Source organism: Budorcas taxicolor, chromosome 11 (genome assembly GCF_023091745.1).
Source record: "Budorcas taxicolor isolate Tak-1 chromosome 11, Takin1.1, whole genome shotgun sequence".
In the NCBI taxonomy this organism is placed as follows: domain Eukaryota; kingdom Metazoa; phylum Chordata; class Mammalia; order Artiodactyla; family Bovidae; genus Budorcas; species Budorcas taxicolor.
The window spans coordinates 81,031,876-81,052,434 of NC_068920.1; the positions used below are offsets into that span (position 1 = coordinate 81,031,876).

Below are 20,559 nucleotides of genomic sequence, written 5' to 3' on the forward strand. Positions count from 1 at the left end.
AACATACTTAAAGTTGTATTGTCAAGTGGTAAGATGAGGATAAAAAGCTTGTATATATCTGTGTAGGAATATATATATATATTGATGTATAAATCCCTGAGGAAAACTAATATAAATACTTAACATATGAAACTAAATCAACATACAAGACATTGAAGAGATGAAGATTAGTCTGTGGTTGAGAGCTGGCTCTTTGCACAACACTTGGGACAAGGGGCATGAAGACTTCTCACAGCATTACAAAGACACAATAAATTTGGAGGAAAATAAATGCTTGTAAGAAAACTTCCACCTTGAAGTCATTCCCCCAGTATAATATTGAGCATGTTCATATTTAACATGGATGTGAAATTTATGCTTCCGAGGTATTTAGCTTATTCATTTCATCTTAGACTAGTATACACCATGCTAGGGGCCAGTTCTGTCATGCCATATATCTTCCAAAAACCCCAAGGCAACACCTAACATCCCTTAAGGCAAAGCATCAGTTAACACAATTGTATTACGTGTTGCAAATATGAGTTGTGGAAAATTTGTGCTTAAACCATGACACAAAAGGTTCAAAGCTTAAAGACATGTTGATATGCAAATAGGAAAAGAACCTTAAGAGTAGTTTCCTCTTGTTCTATGGTTATGAAAACCAGCGCAGGGAACAGTAATTCCTCTAGAAACTGGAAGGTCAAAGAAACATTTTCCTTCATGTGGGTTGTGGGTTGTGCTGCGGATGGGAAAAAGTCCAGAGTCTATGCTTTATTAAATACTCAGGATTCAAAGATCCACCAGTGATCGTGAGTGTCACTCACAGTGGACTGAGAAGAAAGCATTGATTTAGCCACATTGTCTTAAAAGACGTTCTTCAGTCTGTAAAGAAGGTAGCAACAGTGTCTATACTTTACTGGCTCACACACAGTGGTTGCTACAAACACCAAGTCAGAATGAAAGCTTAGGGCTAGCATTACCTTATTCTGTTTTTCAGAAGTAAGTTGAAAAGAAAGTTCTTACAGTACAGGCAGAAGAATTATTGCAATGAGGCTTGCCTGGCTATGGGGAAATAAAATGTGCTCTGTTTGCACACAGATATGGCCCAGATGGTCCACGTCCTTGACATGCCTAGACTTCGGAATCATAATAGAAAACAATTAGGTTTAAACAACCCACCTCTATTTCTAGGCAGTTCTCTGTAATTTGGGGCATAGGTTACTACTATTCATTGAGAATCTTGGTACTGCAGCTGACTTCTCCAGAGGGCTGTTCCTGTAGTGATGTACTGTTTGATAAAATAGGGGAAGTTTCACTTGTAAGCCTTACAAGTTTTCTTCTCCTTGTCTGATGACTAATCAGGAACTCATCTATTAGCATCTTGAGCAAAAGGAGTCTGGAACAGTCACAGGATAACTGCCAGCTTTTTGGAGTTTCTGATATTTAATTTGAAGCCAAGCTTTTCATTTTTCTGAAATTAATGAACTCCTTTGAAATTAGATTTCTATTATAGGGCCACAGATGTTTTGAGGGTCAGTGCTTAAAAGCAAAGTGTGAAATCGACTGGACACGAAAAGTGAAACAGGAGACATAAACTAGTAAATAAAATATTAAAAACAAAATTTCTTTCCCCTTCATATTATTATAGAAATGATCAATTACTGGGAAGGTTTCAAAAATATCACACACCTCCCAAACTTTCATTTTGATAATATCCTTTGAAAAATCTTAATGCTACATTTGTAGCACAACTCCCTTTAGTTGTATTTTAGGAATGTAACCTATAAAAACTAATCGTAATGTTGCTGCTCTCTGGGTCTCAATCGCCTGATATCTGGATTTTTTCCTGATAGCTTTCCTCCTGCTCCCATCAATCCTACAGGTCTCTAACATCTCATTCCCAAATATTGCCTGTGTGAAACTCTTTGACTGTTCTTATTTATCTACAGTCACATTCCAAACTCCTTGACTTGACATTCAGTCTCTCCCCCTCCAGTTCAGCTCCACGTTTTTCTCTGGCTCCTCTCCCTATTTGCAGTCCGGGTGAACTACTGTGCCTCACCTAAGCTGGGCTCGTATTTCCTGGCAAGCCATGCACCTTGCTCCGTTTCACTCCTGCTTCATGTCTTTACTCTGGCCTCCTTCTCTGCTAATCTTTAAGACTCAAATCTAAACCTCATCTTTCTGTGGCCTCTTGTGGTGTAACTTGTCTATCTTTTGATGGATGTGTCTTGTCTTCCCAACAAGAATTTAAGACTCTGCAAGGGCAGGAACCATACCAGAGCTTTTGAAATTCTTTCCACCTCTAGAATAGTAGGTGCTCAGTAAATGGCTGATATCAACATTAATGGGGGTGCTCTAAGAGATAGAGACCAGAGAAATTAATTTCTACTCAGAATTTGTCAGAGTTTCAGGGTTGTCACTTTACTTTCCTGTCTTTTTTAAAAGGAAAATAGCAATCGCAAAGGAAATAAAATACAGTTGTCATCAGAAGCAGGTAAAGGCGCCACTGCCACTGTCACAGCACCTGCGTTAGAGAGCATCTCTCCATTAAAGAGGACAGTTTGCTACTCTTCCAGGTTGTTCCAGCTGATTTCATAATCTTTATAGGTAGCACTGTAAACTGAGGGAGGAGACAGGATCTTTAATGATATTGATTAATGATATTTAACTGATGTCACACTAGGGATGAGGTCAGGGTGTGGAAGACTTGGGAACTGCTAAAACTTGTTGCCTCCAGTCCTCTGGAGAAGCATGGTTTACAAAGGAGACCACTGCCAGCTTCTGGAAGTGTTTGAGTGGATTAGCAGAAAGAAGCACTCCACCAAAAATGAAGTGGCTATTTCTGCCCAGGCTGGGAGTGGCTACTGGTTCCTTCTGCTTTCTGGTGAGGTCTGTATAGAACCCCAGGCAAGGATTGTCCTGCTTTTCTGATTCCAGAACTGGAACCTCATAGAACCAGGAGTTTATGGACCAACTTTCTGGGGATCCATGTGGTGGGTTATTTCATCATACTTTAAACTTCTTGAAATTACTGTCTCTTGCTTGCTCAAGGAAAACCCTTCGAAAAGTGTTTCTATAGCACCTCCTGTCATAATCACTCACCTCCTTCAAGTCTGTATGAATATATTATCTTCCCTATGAGGGCACTTAGAAAATTGAAGATTCCTGGGTAACATTTCAGTTCCACTCTATTGTAATATTTCAGAGTGGGGCCCATGAGTCTGCATTTTAAATGCACTCGGGTGATTCTCTGGCTCACTGAAATTTGAGAGCCACTACTTCAATTCAGTAAGTTGAATGAGTCAGTATATAACCCACAAAAGTCAGTTTCTAAACACAGATTGACTTTTAGGACAGAATAAAGGATTATTACTTACCTTGAGTTACAGAAAACTAATAGTTCATGAAAACCCAAATGAATCTTTTTGAATTATTTAATTTACCATCTGTGTCCTCTACTATCATTTGATGAAAAATATATACATGATCAGTGTTCTTTATAAGAAACTGGTAAAATTGACTGTATATTCTGAATAATCAATTACATGCACTTAGAAACATGATAAAATGAATGTCTTACATTAAGTTGTATAGTAAAATTAAGTCTAGTTTTCAGACTACATTTTCTCTTGAAATATCACCATACTAAACTTCCTTCCTGAGGCTAAAACAGGGATGCTCTGGGAAAACTGGGGATTCTCATAACCTGGGAGCTAATTTGACTCTTTTACATTCCCTGCTCAGCCTGGGAGCATCTTAATATCTGTGCAGAGGCCAGTGAGTCTCACATGGCAGGGAGGGGTTGAAGGAAAAAAGGGTGAGACAGTTTTTCAAAAAGGAAATAGATTAAAAGAAGGTTGAGAAAACTGATGAGACATTTCTATATTTTAAGGGAAATGTTTAGAAATTGATGTGTGACACTAAATTTTAAACACATAAGAATGTAAGAATGTGCTGTAAGCAGTGCTGAAAATACTGTTTTGGGAAATTATCAGACATTTGAAATAGTATTTTTGTACTTAAGCCAAATAACTTGCTCCCAAAATTTATTGTCGCTTTCAAAAGAGCTTAGTGCATAATCTTTAATAAGTTATCAAATGTGTTAAATGTCTTTGTAGAGGTGTTTTTATTCCTTCTTCTTGTTTCATTCCTTTCAGAGAGAGTAGCATTCAGTGCTCCTAATCCTTAGCAAGAAGACTGAATGTGTTTCTTCCTCACGTATATAAACCTGTTCATCTCAAGATCGAGGTATCTACTGTAAAGGGCTGGTGTGGGTCCCATCTGTGTTTCTAAGTGGACTGTTGCCACTTAGCGCAAGAGCCCATCCCCTCTCCTCATTATCATATTTTCCTTTACAACTGGGGCAAACTCTTTAGCATACAAAAACGCTTTTTTCCCTCCCATTTTAAGCAAAAGAAACCTGACTGCTCTAGCTCTGTCTCAGTTCTCGGCTTCCTTTGATGAAAAACCTGAAAGAGTAAACTCTTCCTTTCCTCCCATTCCACAGCACTCCCCTGACTGCTTCTGTCAGGGGCGGCGCTGGTGATTTTCACCCTTGCCAAACGAATTCTGTCATTTTACTCCCCATATCAAATAGCACTGGGCATGCTGATCACTTCCTTCTTCAGAAATTATTTCCGTACCAGGCCTCAAGGACACAAGAGGCTCCCTATTTTCACCTCCGTTCCTTCCTGGTCTGTGTGTTAGGTTCCTCCTCACTCCTTTCTTTTAGTGTTACAATGCCCGAGGGCTCTTGGCTTAAATTTCTTCTTTTTCCAGTCTGTACTCTCTTCTTTGGTGATCCTATCTGGTTTGTTGCCTTTAATATATAACGTTTATGAGAGTGACTCCCAATTTTATATCTTCAACAGTGAACTCTCTCTCAGACTCCAGCCTCAACATTTCCACCTGTCTCCTGGGCACTTCTCAGATGTCTTCTGTATTTATTGAAGCCCAAGCCTGTTTCAGCTGAATCTTCCCCACTTCGGTTATTGATAACTTTGTCCTTTCAATTGCTCAGGCCCCAAATCTGGAAGTCTTCCTTGACAATTCTGTTTCCTAAACCCAACATCAAGTCTATCAGCAATCTAGCTGTCGTCAGCCATATATTAGGGCTCCGACCTCTCCTCACTACTTCCTCTGCCATCACCCTGGCCAATCTGCTGTCTACTTGGCTAGCTGCCCTATTCCCACTCATAACCTCGAACTATTCTCAACACTGCAGCCAGAATGACAGCCAGGGTGATGTTAATACGTAAATCTGATCACATCGAGTCCTCTAAGGGCTCTATTGCTCTAAAGCAGAAACGAAAGCCATTACAAAGGGTCTGGAGCCCCTTAAACCTCTGATGGCATCTCCTGTTCACTCACTCATTCATCTTCTCCAGACACAAGTAGCCTTGCCATTCCTCAGATATATTAAGCACGCTCCTGTCTCCACACTTTTGAATCGGCTGTTCCCTGTGATTTGGTGTATTCTTTTCCTAGATATTTGCATGTCTCATTCCTGTACCTCCTTCAAGGCTTTACTCAGTGTCCCCTCCTGCAGGAGGCTGACTCTCCCCACACTGGTCAAGTTTCACTTCCCCTGCCTCTGCTTGTCATCTTGTCTGGTCTTTGTTGATAGCAGTTACAATATTCTTACATATATCTGTTTTTACTACTTCTTGTCTATGTTTCCTCACTAGATTACTAGTCCCATGATGATAAGGATTTTTGTCTGTTTTGTTCATTGCTATATTCCTAACATCAAAACTGTACCAGATACAATAAATATTTTGTTGAATGTTGAAAAGTCAGATGGGCCCTTATCAAATGTTTATAACTAAGGTCACTCAAAACCAATTTAAATGACAGTGAACATCAAAGAAGCTTTATGGTACATAATCAAATTAATGGGAACTTCAGGATGAAATCAAACTCTTTAACAGATATCTGAAAACAGGCAAACTCTGAAGATATATCCCTCATAACTTTAGTTACTATTAAACACTCACTCTGAAAGGCACTGGGTTTTACACATCTTACCTTTAAAGCTCACAAGAGTCCCAGGTAGATCTATTAACCTTGTGTACTGAGAAACAGAGATTCAGATTACTTATATACCTCCTCCAAAGTCACACATCTAATGGGTCATGGAACCAGAAGGTGAACACAGATATAGGACTCCAAAGCACCTGCCTGTACTCCACCAACAGTGATTTTTCCTTTTCTAGATGAGTCATGATGGTAGAGAAACCAGCTTCTAAAAATGGGCTGTAGCTTTCTTTCTTGTCTCCAATGACAGTCAAGAGTCCTAAAATAGTAGAATGGCTATAAGGCAAAGTCCTCCCTGCCATCTGCATCTATCTGCAAAAATGTAGTCTCTGCTGAACCCTAGAGGCTCAAGTGCCCTGAATCTGTGATGAGCTAGTGACTAAGTAAAAAGGCAAACCACCTGGTTAAAATTCAAAAGTGGTGTTTCAAAAGCAAATTTGAAATCAGGTCTGACTAATCAATATTAATGTTATCTTCCTATAGCTATTAAATTGATTACCTAGAATATACCCAATAATACATATTTGGATTTCACAGTGGACTACAAATGGAATTTGTACAAACTAATGATTTTGGGTCTTTAAACCACGGGTTAAAAACAAACCAAAAAAACCCCAGTGAATTTTAACTGTTTCGGAAAGCAGTCCTCCAAATACCAGGAATCAGTTGCTTTAATTTTTAAATAAGGGCATTACATCTCTCAGGATCACGAGTTTTCACATTCTGTAGTTCACCGTGAATGACCTCACATTTGCATAATTCTTTGCAGTGTGCAGCTGTAAGCTGTATCTTTTCCTGCCAAGCCTACAAAGAATTGCTGAATGTCAGTCTGCTATGTTCCAGCAGGTCTCAGCAAAACCTGCCTCTCGAGGAACTGTGGTATCTTAAAACTTCTTTTAGGGAATACAAATGCCTCAGCCCTCCCTCTGCAACTTATCCAAGTAACACCCAAGGTCACTAAAGCACTAATTTTCATCCCAGTGTCCTCCCACTCACTCTATTCAGTGTGCAACAGGAGGAAGTATTCAACTGCTTTTATAATACTGTGATACAGAAAAAAGCACCTCAAAGCAAAAGCATGATTAAGAGCAAACTATTTCCACAGAGTATGAGCTAAAATGAGAGTCACTGATGACATTAAAATGTTGCTCTCTAAAATAAACACAGGCAAAAATAATACACGTGTGGGCTATGTAAGGCATTTTTCTTTATTATTTTTCGGTTTATCTTAGTAATGCCAGAAAAATAACAGCCATTATTTTCACTTTAAATGCAAACCAAATACTGCTGCACACAGAGTACAAAGATTACCTACGAACATGGTTAGGTACAAAGGCCGTATTAGATGTGTAGACTGCACTTTGTTTTTACATCAAAGTAAGACTGACAGAGCAATTTTTTTGACAATTATTTTAGCAAATAACCGTGCTACTAAACAAAGGCAAATACACACATATATACACAAACATGTTTCAACTAAAGTTATTCGTGTCACTTTGACAAACAAAGGCTTCTTCTCTGGTGGGTCTCACCAGATGTTTGCACCCCAGAGTCCCCTGCCCTGATCCCGCCCCCAAATGCTGACTTGATCTGAAGAAAAAAATTAGAGATGTTCTTAATTAAAGGCACAGTTGGCAGCTACTGAAAAGTGGCATGCATCTGGCACAGGTGCGCTCTCCCTAAAGCCACACGTGTGACTTCCATCTGCTATGCATCTTGTTTCTTTGAGTGGTAGTCCAATGTGATCCACCTTTAGCTAACTTGCTCTGTAATTCTGCAGCAATTGGCTACTTAATGCACTATTTTCATTAAAGGCAAAAGGGAAATTTGCTCACAGTTGACAGAAAATGCACTTTACGGTGTCAAAAATGGAAAATAAGGCATGAAATTTACAAAACAAGTTACAAGTGCTTTTGTTCAGATTTATCATATAGACTTCATGCTTTTCTTTAACTAGAGCTCAAAATATTTCATTGGCTCATGTATAAAGGATTATGAAATGATTTTAAAAGTAATGAGATGCTTCAAAAGAAAAATATTGAATAAATAAACTAAGTCACCACTTTCCCTTATAAATAATTTTACTGCATAATTCTTTCAGCCAAACTGGTTTTAACCCTGTGATGCTTATTTTACTGGTAAAGATTAATGTGCAACTCCATAGGACCTACACTTGTACAACAGTCATACAATATAGGTTAAAAGATAAGTGAACCTACCTATAGCAGCAGAATACCAAGAAATAAATGGTTTATTTTTTCTTTCTGAATCTGGAGGGGAAAAAAAATGTTTTCCTCAATATGTATAACATTAATAAATTGGAATTCTCCCCCCCTCCATTTGCATTATGTTTTGCTGAGCCACTTAAAAATCTCAACTTAAGCTGTCATTAAAAGACAAATGAGGTGGTACATGATTAAAGTGAGCTAAATTTGAGAATTAAGACAAGATAGTGATCATAGATACCAACTAATTTTTGGCTTAATTTTTAATATAGGGAAAAACACATTAAGGAATTTGGAACCACAGTGTAGCCTCCAACTGAAAAAGTACAGTTCACTACACTGTTCTGTTAACTGTAGTATAATTAGGGTGGCATGCTCTTCACTAAATTTAGAATCATTAAAACATTCTTGAGTTGTTAGAGCGTAGTAACCTACTGAACACATAATCTGATATCCAACAACCTTTAATTAAGCAAACTTTTGATGTTTATACATTTCCTGATCATTCGTAGTCTTAAAATACATTTGGAGATGTGTAAAGAGTAAATAACCTGTCTTTCAATAAATTTAGAAACATATACTTTATTTGTTCCTGTTTTTAAAACTACTTAGATGTGAAAAGCCTCCCTTTCTATTATATTGGTTATTGGCCCATGTAGGTAAATTCAGCCTTGAAATATTTTCATTTTGTTGATCTAAAGATAATGAAACAACTAAGAGCATTTCCATTTCTAAAAGAAATGTTCCATGTTTTGGAATGTGATTTAGGAAAGTCATGCTGCACTGACTGTCTTGTAATGTCCTGAATTCAAAAGCAGAATTTTGTGGTGATGCATTTATCTTCTCAGCCACTTCTTGTCCCTGGATTAAGTAGATTTCAGTTACTACAAAGAGTAAATCTGCCAGTGAGTTAATGCTTCACATGTGAAGAAAGCAAGGATACAGTTTTCTCACTACTGTTTAAGGGCATCCAATTGAAATTTTTCTAACCAGTTACCACTGCAGAAAATATTTTGACCCCACTTTTATACTTCAGAGTACAAATATCCTCTATCCACAATGCATATACCGCTGATGCACAGTGAAGCGGTCGCCTAGAACCACCAGGGTAAAAGAATACTTCCCTTTGGAAGATTAGAACTTCAAATCTGAGTTTTTCTTCTTTATGCAATCAGGAAGGTTGAAAAGAGGTCATAACCTTATTAGAAGGCTAACACACTGGCCAGAGGGATACTGAATGGGCTCCAATGTGACTTTTCTCAGGTTCTCATTTGGAGTTAGGGTTGGGGTAATTAAAGAGAAGTGTGCATAAGACACATAAAGGGAAATCCTAGGGATGATGAGGCTGGACTAATAAAAAGTCATGGAAATTCTGCAATGTGTATTATGATTAATTGTAGCAGCACTAGTAAGTAGGCGTAGATAAATACTTGTTGAATGAATGGTCTTATGGATGCTTTGCAAACAAGAGTGGATTTGAAATAAATTTTGGGGGAGACTTTTGAAAGGAGACATTTCATAAAAGTGGCTACCCTAATAGGAATGGTACAAATATTAAAAACAAAAGATTCAACTCTAATAAATAAATAAGAAAGAATATGACAGGATGGATTGCTTAATGATGATGCAACCAACATTCTGGTCTTAAAGGACTATATATTGTACTATTGTGATGTACATTTAATGCTGTAATAAATATCACAGAAAATTATTAAAGTACTAGGTTTCCACCATGATGCAGCACTTCTAAAAATGCCTCTAATGGCATGGTTAACAGAACTGCTGAAATGTTACTTCATTATTCAGAGGACACATGCAGATACCGATGAACTGATGACTCTAAGGATGGAATACTGCACACTTCACAGATATTATAGTGGAGATTACTAACATTTTTTCTCTTCAACAAGTTGCATGCATTTCAGTCACAGTATTGTTAGACTCAGAAGGTCAGTACATAGGTTTAATGAATAATCCATATTATGCTATTAATGATGTAGGTAGATGTTCTATTACGAATAGTTCTGATAGAGCAAAGACCTCAGGCAAGGTAGAATGTTTAATATAAACTTTAACAAACTGTAATACATGTTACCTAGGAAATTAAAAACCTTACAAAGCTCTGCTTAAAAGATACCCATCCTATTCTAACCAAATATTTTCCTACATGCTGAACTGCAACTTTAGACCATTCTTTTAAGAGGAATACACACATCCAGAACTAGAAACCAAGGCGTACCACAATACGTGCTTTTATGCTTAGTGTTGTGTGTGTGTGTGTGTTTCAACTGAAAGAAATAAGAATCAACCATTTTCTCCATATAATAATTTAATATATGCCAGCCAAACAAAGTATTTGTATCTTTATTCAATTAAATTAAAACAGACCTGCCAGGTATATTATATAACACTCACTATATACACATGATTCAGGCAATGCAAGGTAATTCTAGATATGCTGGTCACCCAACTATTAGTCAAGCATGGCCGGTGTCAGCGACGCCCAGCAAGTGCTCCTTTCCCACCGGGTGACTGCACTCCCACAGTATGGTTAGAGGGACAGCTACAAGCCATGACATGGATTACCAGTAAACCTCTGTGGGAAAAGGGGGGAAATGACAATCTAGCATAAAGATTAACAGTCTCCTAAATGTAAATCATATGCTTGACAGTTACATTTTTAGAAGAGTTCTTCTGTCATTGTTAATGACACAAAACTTCGTTTGAAGGCAACACCACCACATTCTGTTTGTGTAGGGAGGGTGGGTAGGGCGATGCTCTTAAAATTGGCATAATTATTCTTAAAAAAAAAAAAAAAAAGTACCTCTTTGGTGAAGCCTCGGTACCCATTCAATTCACTGTAATAATCTGTAAACAGGACTGCAGTATGGTGCTGGGCCTTGATTCCAACAAGGGCAGGTACCACAGCCTTTCCTCACAGTCCTCTGAATGATTTTTAAGAAAATATTCTAAAGTAGGACGAGTAAAAGCAAAGGAAAACAAAGGAGGATTTGAAGATCCCTGTTTAAGATTTCTTTTTAAAAAGTGCATAATATTTTGAATTACAAAAACTGTCATCATGTGGGCCTGCTGGATACTAGACTGTTTTCCATCCCTTTAATGATAAAGATCACTTCACAAAAAGAGGACTCCTGCTTACTGGCTGGCAAAAGGTTCCTTTACTTGATTTTCCAGTGAAATCAGTTGTCCACTTCCTCTAGATCAACCTTTCCATATTCACTTTATAATTATGTCCATGTTAAAATTCATTGTCTTATGACTGCATCTTGAAGTAGAGTCGTTAGTGTTTGGAGTTTTCATTTTAACTCCTCAGTGCTGGCACGTTCAGCGCATCCATCGCCAGCAATGGATCTGGGCCTAGGAAAACGTACATCCTGATCCAGAGGAACTCAGGAAGAATGGGCATTCTCCAACAGTGGTGGTCCATCTCTGTGCACGGACGGGTGGGTGTGCTCCCTTTTGTAAGTTTTTGGAGGGAGTTTAGGGATATGCTGAGAAGTGCTTTGTCGTGGAGGAACAGGCGGCCCAGCAATGGAATGGAGGTCCACTTCTTGTGTCAATGGTGGTGACGGCAGATGCCTTCTTGTTCCATGAGGAGAAGGTGTTTGAGGAGGAGGTGGTGTAAAGGGGGAGGGGCTGTTTGGGAAGAAGGCATTACTATGGTCACTTTTTTTGCCCAAAGGGGGAGGTTGGAGATGTAGTGGTGAACTTGAGAAAACATCAGGTGTCCTCACGGGTTCTCGTGGAGGTAATAAGGGAGGGCTCTCAGGAGGGTCTGATATAGAGGTCCGGTCTGATATTGAATACCGTGGTGAATAGGCTTTTGATGTGGGTTGCCTAGGAGGAATTGCTGGGGGGCTGTCCAAATGCTTAGACATCATCTAACATAAATGGGGAAAAAAAGACATTTATTAACAACATATGTAGCACCATGAATATACTAAGAATTAAGCTGGGTTTTCAAATACGTTATTGGAAGAACTCTAGGTGTGGATCAGGGAGTTTTGCCATATGCTTTAAATTGGAGGTTATGGCAGTTCATCCATTAAAAAAAGTATTTTTCCTTCAATGTTAAGTTTTTATTCTTCTCAAAATTTTCTTTGCTGCTGCTTACCTATCACTCAATCTAAGATAAGATCATTTCAATTTAGCATGTTACCTATCAATTTTATAATGTTAAATTTACTATAATAGCATTTCATGGTATTCTGCAAAGAGTTTTCCCCTGCCTAGGTGCTCTGCTCTCTGGACACTTTGATACCACCGAATCATGTTAACAGTTGGCAAAGAAAGAAATTTAAACAGGTAGGAAAAAAATAGCTATTATGAGCTGTTAAGGTCTCTTCTGACCTGGAATTTTCATGAAAATCCCACTTAAAAGGCTGTCAAATTCACCTGTTACAGGCTTAGATATGTAACATTTAGCACTGAGATACAGTTTCATTTAAAACATGCCTTCATATACAGCTTCAGAACTCTTTCTATCTTTTTAAAGAACTGCTTGAGACTACATTACTCTTAAATTTATAGGTTAAACTCGTGGGTTTTTTTTTTGACAGTACCCATATTTAGATTTATAAGTATTTTGAAAACCTACCAGAAAACTGCTTTCAGAAGAAAGGAAATAAACATTACTGAATGGTAAACCCATACTTAATTCTGGTTTAAACTCTATTAAGCCCCAGTACCCTGAGTATTAACCTCATTCCGTTAGAACTCAATGAGAGACGAGCACTTGATTATAATGGAACTGCAATGATTCCAGTCTCCAGATAACCAGATGTTCTACTTTACCTTAGATGGCGAAGATTCTGCTGGGGCAGACTCTGGCCGTCTTCGTGGAGGAACAGGAGGGGGGACAGGCACTTCATCAGTGCTCTTGGTTAAACTTATAGATGATACTGAAGCAGATCCTGTAGGATGGTACAATTTTGAAAAGTTCACAGGAATTTTATATCATCAATCCTGCTTATATTTATTGAAAGAAATGTACAGAAGTATCAAAAGCAGTACAATAAAGCAACACCCAACAGTACTTCCTTTATTAAAGCAAACTGCTATAAAAGCATGCAGAAATTTCTCAGCAGAGTTTTCAGAGAAAAAGCTGTATAAGTTATTCTGTTGTTACACTTCTTGAAGAAAGTAACATTTCCATTGTTAATCTATTACTGGAATTTTCTGGGAGAGAGCAAACTATTAAAAACTTTTGGAATGGTAATTTTTGTTAACCTTTTATGATGGGCTCATTTCCCACCCTGCCCCCACCCCGACTGTAGTAGTATGGAATTTCCTTGCCTTCACTGGATAGTCTTTGGGAATACTTTCTGTTCTTAACCACTCTCTCCAATGTCTCTCCCTGCCATCCTGTCCTGGGGAGGGATCTCTTCAGTTTGCTTAGGTATCAGCTCTCCTTGGTGGGGAAGCAAAGTCAGGTTCATCACATTCTAATCCAAAATTTTTCATTGTGATGAACACATTTAAAATGACTGAGGCTATGCTGATAATAAAAACAGAAATTACACTAGAATCTAGTGAACCTGATTTAGGAGTAAACTGATGAACTGGCACTAAAAAGGTAAGTAAAAGCCTCTAATTGTAACCTATCTTACAAACATTTATGATAAGGGCTTAATATAGGCATATAAATAACTACACTTTGAAAAACATTAATGTAAGTTAACCTGTACATCAGCACAATGAAAAAGATGTGAAAAAACATTTAAATGATCATTCAAAATTGTATTTGGCAGGTTTTCTTTCCTTTAAACACTGACAGTTTAAATTTTGTCAATTAAATGTTCTAACAAGATAGACCTTAGAGTACTTTGTGTATTGATATTATTTAAATGAGCAACATTCTGATCACCTACCTTTCTTCTTATGAAACTTTGTAAGTTAGCTTATAACACTATTTTCCATTGCATACATTCTGAAATCATTTGTATGAAGGACAGCAAAAAACAATCTATTGGCTTAAAATTTATGGGATAGTTGGTGAGTTGTTAGTACTTTAAAAACAAATACCTACACTGGAACTTTATTTTGCTTGTCAGTGATGAATATTTAGGTTGTATAATACAGATAGTCACAGTGATAAGACAGCTGTTCTAAAGTCAAATAAGTCATTTGCCTACAGCCTGTGCTGTCCCCAGCCTAAGTGTATTGTGTGACTTAAGACACTGCATGTAGCTGCCAACATTCTCATATGCGCATGCATGCTCTTGCTTTTTTTTTTAAGTTGGGCATTAGAACTCCAGAGTTGGAAATGAGAAATGGTTAAATGTGGAAGCCACCCATATAATAATGTTGTTTCAAAAGAGAAGAAAGGTTTTACAAAAAGCATGAGAATTATATAAGTTTAAGCAAATCATTTATGATCAAAAGACAGTACAAGTGAAGGCCTCACTTCTAAGATGCTGCAAAGCAAGGAACCAATGCTGCCAGACCCAAGACGAGTTTTAGCAGGAAAGGTTACATTTGGTTTAATTTTTAAAGCCAAAGCAAAAATTATGAGTCTTAAACCAAATATACTAACTTGGGCCATGGGGCAGTGTAACTTGGATAAAGACGGTATCGCTGCCTGTGAAAGGAAACAAGAAAAAGTAGATTTTTTTCTTTCAGAAATATATTTAACTCATCTGTAAAAATTTATTTATAATAGAAATGTTATTTCTGTCATTCTAGTTTTAAAGAATGATAGAACAGTTTAGCAAAAGCTCATTACTACTTACTTTTGAGAAAAAATTAAATTGCATTAATATCATTGGGAATTTTGAAGATTCATTTTAGATTCACTATTTGATATCATAATAATTAAATGAAAAAGCATTCATGAGAAAACTACAATATTCTTCTATTTTAATGGAAGACTTCCAAAAACTGTATAAACCCAATTTGAGCAAAGAATTCAGTTGGACATACAGAAATATGTCATTCACTAAGGATTATTTTTAGAACCCAAACTTGTGAAAATAAGTAGTAAATAATGAATTTATGTTATAAAAATACCATTATTATTATTATCAGTATATATATATACCTTAGAAAATGTTCTTAGGGCATGTGTTCATCACAAAATAACTATAGCTTTGGAAATTACAACAAGCTGAAAGTGATATAGCTTTTCTCCTTCTATATTTTTAAACACTTAAAATATCATTAAACATTTTTGGTGCTTAGACACATTATTTATACAGGAAACTGATAATTTTTGAATATCTAATTTCACAGTACTAATTCTTTTAAGAAAAAAATTGAAAATTATAAAATGCAAAGCCCTGAGAGCATTAAAGTAGAAAAACTGAGACAAAAGCTAGAGGATCTATACTGGTTCTAAATCAATACAGTCGTTTAGGTTACACTGCCTCATATCACCAACATACTGAACAGATCATATCTAAGAGGGTAAAGCCATAACTTCAGCATAAGGCTGAGCTGATTAATTCAGGTTTCTCTCTCTCATTTTTGCACAGCAATCACTCAAACGATTAGGGCTGTTGCTTTTTCTAGCTTCTTTGGTCAGAACAAGTATAATTTTAGGTCCTAGGTTCAGCTGGCAGAACCATTAATTTGACTGCTTATACAGAGACAGTGTTTTTGTTTCCCAGACAGCCCTGATTTTAAATAACACAGCCTCCTACCTCCTTTCCATATGTACTGATGTTTATTTGGAGGCTATGTCACTGAGGGTAGCAATCCAGCGAATCCTGATAAGTTAGCTCTCAAAAGATTAAAATTCACTTTTATACTTTTGACGTTAAATACCACTACTGCTGTGTCAAAGATTCTCTTCACTACAAATGAGACTCTCTTCACTAACATAACAGGGGTTTGTTTACAGGGAGTATCTGCTCCAGTGGTTACTACTTATGTATTTTCCACTTTTTTGGAAAGGAAATAAGTATGCTTTTTGGAGATAAGTGTCAAGAACATGGTTGTATACTTAGTACAATATAGGAGTAAAATCAAAACATAAGCTAAGTCGGTAGCTGCCAACTGCAGGCTTTTAGAAAGAATGATTATACCTCCACATACATACTTGTGCACACAGCTGTAGGCTGGGCTTTGGTCTAATGTATATACAGCAAAGGCTTAGATTTATGTGTAAACTTGGGGCACTTTTCTGATTTGTCACTTCAAACTAATTGCTTAGTCTTACTGCCTGGAAAATGCTATAAAAAATTCTTTGAGAATTATACATTATATATCTCAAGAAATATATACTAGGAATTCTTGTCAGCTGGGTACTGAACAAATTTACTGACAGTGACTTAGGGCTGAAATCCAGTTAATCAAAAAGCAGCATCAGCTGGTTAAGTACAAATCCCAGATAACAGATCTGTGGTTTCTCCATTGTGGCTGCACATTAGGCCCTGCTGGAAGGTTTTTAAAAATACTGATGCCCACGTGCCAGTGCTGGTCTAATACAAGCATGGACTGAGCATATAGGTATTTTTTTAAAGCTCTCCAGGGGATTATAACTTTCAGTCGGGGTTGAAACCACTGTTGGACGATAAACTTCAGTTTATATTTGAGTCATTCTGAGAATAAAAATAAGCATTTTCCTATAGAAAAAAATTATATAAATCATGGATAATTTCTTAAATTCACAAAAGCCTGTTAAATGCAAATGTATGAGATCAGAAACTAGTCACCTACAACAATCTGCTACAAAGAAAAGCTTTGCATTCCAGCTTAAAATGTATCTTTTCTTGTTAAAGCTTTCCCTACTAAGGGATGGGGTAAAGCTCATCTCTAGCACACAGACCAGGCCAGACCCATGGCTCCCTTTTATCATCAGGCAACCTTCAACACCAATGTATCAAGAGCACTTCATCCTCCTCTCTCCATGCTAGAGCCACAGATACAAAGCTGGTGGTCTTTCCCTTTTCCCGGCCACTGTCATCATCGCCTGAGAGATGGACCTGGTAAGGGCAAGGTGTGGAGCAGGGCTCTGAATGTGAGGATATGTATAGCAGCACTAGGTAGGAGGCCAGTTTCCTTCCCTCTCTGTCTTCACCACAAAGTTTTCTGTGACCATTCCTGCCCATTCTGTGGTCATCTTCCTGTGAACTTCTATTGCACTTATATCGTCACTCATTTAGCATTTTGTCAGTAAACTAAAACTTATTCATCGTCTCTGCAATCTTACTGAGAGATGAAAAAAAATCATAGTACAAACAGAATCAAAGCATTTAACCCTGGCTAAGCATTTACCTATGAGTTTCTTTTATTATGATTATTTTTTTAAATCTCTCAGTAAGATTGCAAGCCTTACCAGAGAAGATGTGTCCAAGCTTATTTAGCAAGAAATGAGATATTGACAGATATTGGCTGAAGAAATTAATCTTTGTTTTTAAAGTAAATTATTTTGGGGGAAAAAAAACAAAAAAAGCAAAACAACTAGTATAACTGATCAAAAAATTCTAGTCAAATTTCGCCTTTTGAAAACCTTAAGCAATGTCTTTGCTTTGCAGTGCCTTTCTGCCTCTTCGTACTGAGTGGAATATGTCCAGATGACTTAAAAATGTAGGTACAGCAGCTCTTTCCTGCCAGGCCCTGAGGACAGCAAGGAAGTAGGTATTTGGTGTAGCGGCAACACAATGAGTACCAAGTTGGATGCGCTGGTGACCACTGGGCCCTCTCCCCATTAACACTAGCAGATCTGTTAAGCAGAGTGGGGTCAACAGCAGATAAGGACCTTTAATATCCTTAGGTGAGCTTTAAGGAGGGGATTAACTGAGCCTACAGATGGTTTTATATTATACTGGCTTTCTTAATTTCAAAATCTGTTATTTTCAATTTTTAACAGGTGCTTCCTTTTATCACAAAGAAAGAGAAACTGAAAAAATCCTCAGGGATAAGATTACAAAGCCTAATTCCTGCTACAGTGGTTTCTTTGCTTGTCCAGCTATTTTAAGTTAATATTATTCCACTGCCACATATGAGAAAACAATGATCCAGAGCACTGCATTCCAAAATGACTCTTCTCCCCTGTTTGACTAATCACTTAAAGATTCAGCACTAGTAGGGAATGTAATATGTATCTCCTGTTTCTCCACATCTTTCATTTTTAGCTACTTAAATAAGAAAAGCAGAATTTGCAGTCGGCGGCTTTCAGGTGATTTCAATAATTCATTCCTGTGGGAATCTTTATAACACATATCATAGTCATCTGCTCGAGGAAAAAACCTCTTCAAACAGTTAAATGGGTCATAATAAATAATAATTTTAAGTCAGGTATACTGTAAAAAGTGCTGGTTTTATTTTATTACTTAATTTAGGAGGTTGGCAAGTTGGGAAAACGGTAATATTTTACCTGGTTTTACTTGAACTTATAAAAAATATCTGACAGCCTACTAGTAACAACATGACTTTGTAATCTTCAGTAGCCAAATAAAGCCAAGATGTAGTAATTCTTAAAACAAACACAGTTTATGTGGTAGAAAAGATAAGACAAACTGATGGATAACTACAAATATATATTCAATACAGGAATAAATAAGTAGTATTCTGGACCAAATCTCAAAATAATAGAACGCCATAATTTTTTTTTTAAACAGATTTTCTGAGTTGGAAAAAATCTTAAAAATCTAGTTTAATCCACAGAAGGCACCAAAAAAGTGTTTTATCTAAAATCAGAAGGCTCACTAGCAGACTGAGATGACAAACTAGGAGTTAGGACTCCTATGTCAGTGCTTAACTACCTCCCCAACAATGTCAGGATGCCTCTCAATATCGGATTTTATTACATCTAATATTAGGGGAGAACTTGAACTATACAATGAGCTAAGACAGCCAGTGGAAAGAACATGTGGAAGTGGTTGTGAAAGGGTTAAAAGCAACTGCATTCAAATTCTAATTTAAAAATGAATAAATGAAAAAAGGTTCTGAGATCTTAGTAGAGCTTTAAAGCTCAATATGAAATTGATTTTAAAAATTAATGGCAACAGTGAAGGTAGCCTCTCAAAGGGCTAGGCTGGGCTGTACAATTTGGTACCCATTAGCCACATGTGGTTATTAAGTGCCTGAATGTGGCTAGTTCAAATTGAGATCTGTGGTAAGTATAAAATACATATTGCATTTTGAAGATTTAGGACAAAAACTGAGATTGTAAAATATCTCAGTAAATTTTTATACTGATTTCATGTTTAAATGACAACATTTTGTATATACTGGGTTAAATAAAACATTATCAAAATTTCACTTAATTTTTGCATTTTAAAAATGTAGAAAGAACATTTAAAAGTGTCATATGAGGCTCATATTATAAATATTTCTATTGGACAGCACTGATTTATAAATAGGAAAGGATGAGCAACAGTGTGCAATCTGTGAGTTGTATGGCTGGGCTTGAAACCACAGGAGTTTATTAGGATGCTGTCGACTGAACAAGGGTTAAGTAGAAGTGTGAATTAGATACATTGTAAAATTAGAAACTACAGGATTTGGTGAGAAAGAAATCAAGTAGTGAGCAGTTTCAAATATAATTTTGGAGGAAACATTTAAAGCATCAGATTGATTAGTCCATGCAGTTTTAGCAGTTATCTTCCTTTCCTCTAGAAGTCAGAGAGGCATTTTAAAATTCGCCAATTGAAAACAAATGCTCAAATGAAATTTCAATTACCAACTTAATCACCAGGCCTATCAGTAAAGTGTAATACATTTAAAGAGGGCTGTTCTAATTTACTTTATACTTTGATAATAATATATTTGGAAATGATATGTGGTTTATCTACAAATTTACCAAAAAAAAAAAAAAAAAATATATATATATACACACACAGGTTCTTTTTTACCTGTAGTACGAACAGTTACTTAAAGCACTTAAAATGTGAACACCTACTTGAGTGAAAAGGGCTTGAATGATCAGAATCAAATACGCTGCAAACATCTGTGGTACTAGAAGCACCAGAAGCAGGAGGAGGTGTTAACGGTGTTCTTGGAGAATTTGGTGCAGATGCTGTACTTTCTGTTTCACTTTCAGGGATCCTGCTATAACTAATTTTCCTTGGCTCTTGCTGCAGAGGTGTGGGATGTCTCATAGTACCTGGTCTTGGGTTTGATGGACGAACACCAGGAGATTTTAGGGGATAGTTGTATTTTTTTGGCTGTAGATATATCAAAAGAAACAATACTTACAACACCGTTAACGGAAAAGAAGGTTTTTCTATAAATGCCTGGTAGAATTCGATTAATATCCAGAAAAACCATAAACCACTAATACTGATTCAAATCAAAGTATCCAAGTTAAAGAGTTAACACCCCATTTCCATAAAGCCATGGCTATCTAAAT

General features: G+C 36.9%; 1 protein-coding gene across 1 annotated transcript in view; it reads right to left on the reverse strand.

Moving 5' to 3' along the window:
* Nucleotides 1-10,591: 10,591 nt before the first annotated feature.
* SOS1 (SOS Ras/Rac guanine nucleotide exchange factor 1) overlaps nucleotides 10,592-20,559 on the reverse strand; it is a 127,630-nt gene continuing 117,662 nt past the window's right edge. Inside the window, exons 20-23 of the mRNA XM_052647909.1 lie at nucleotides 20,110-20,374; nucleotides 14,800-14,844; nucleotides 13,059-13,177; nucleotides 10,592-12,145 (exon numbers count right to left, since the gene is read on the reverse strand). Of these exons, the coding sequence (XP_052503869.1) occupies nucleotides 11,654-12,145; nucleotides 13,059-13,177; nucleotides 14,800-14,844; nucleotides 20,110-20,374 (921 nt within the window). The 3' untranslated portion in view covers nucleotides 10,592-11,653. The remainder of the gene's footprint in view (nucleotides 12,146-13,058; nucleotides 13,178-14,799; nucleotides 14,845-20,109; nucleotides 20,375-20,559) is intronic.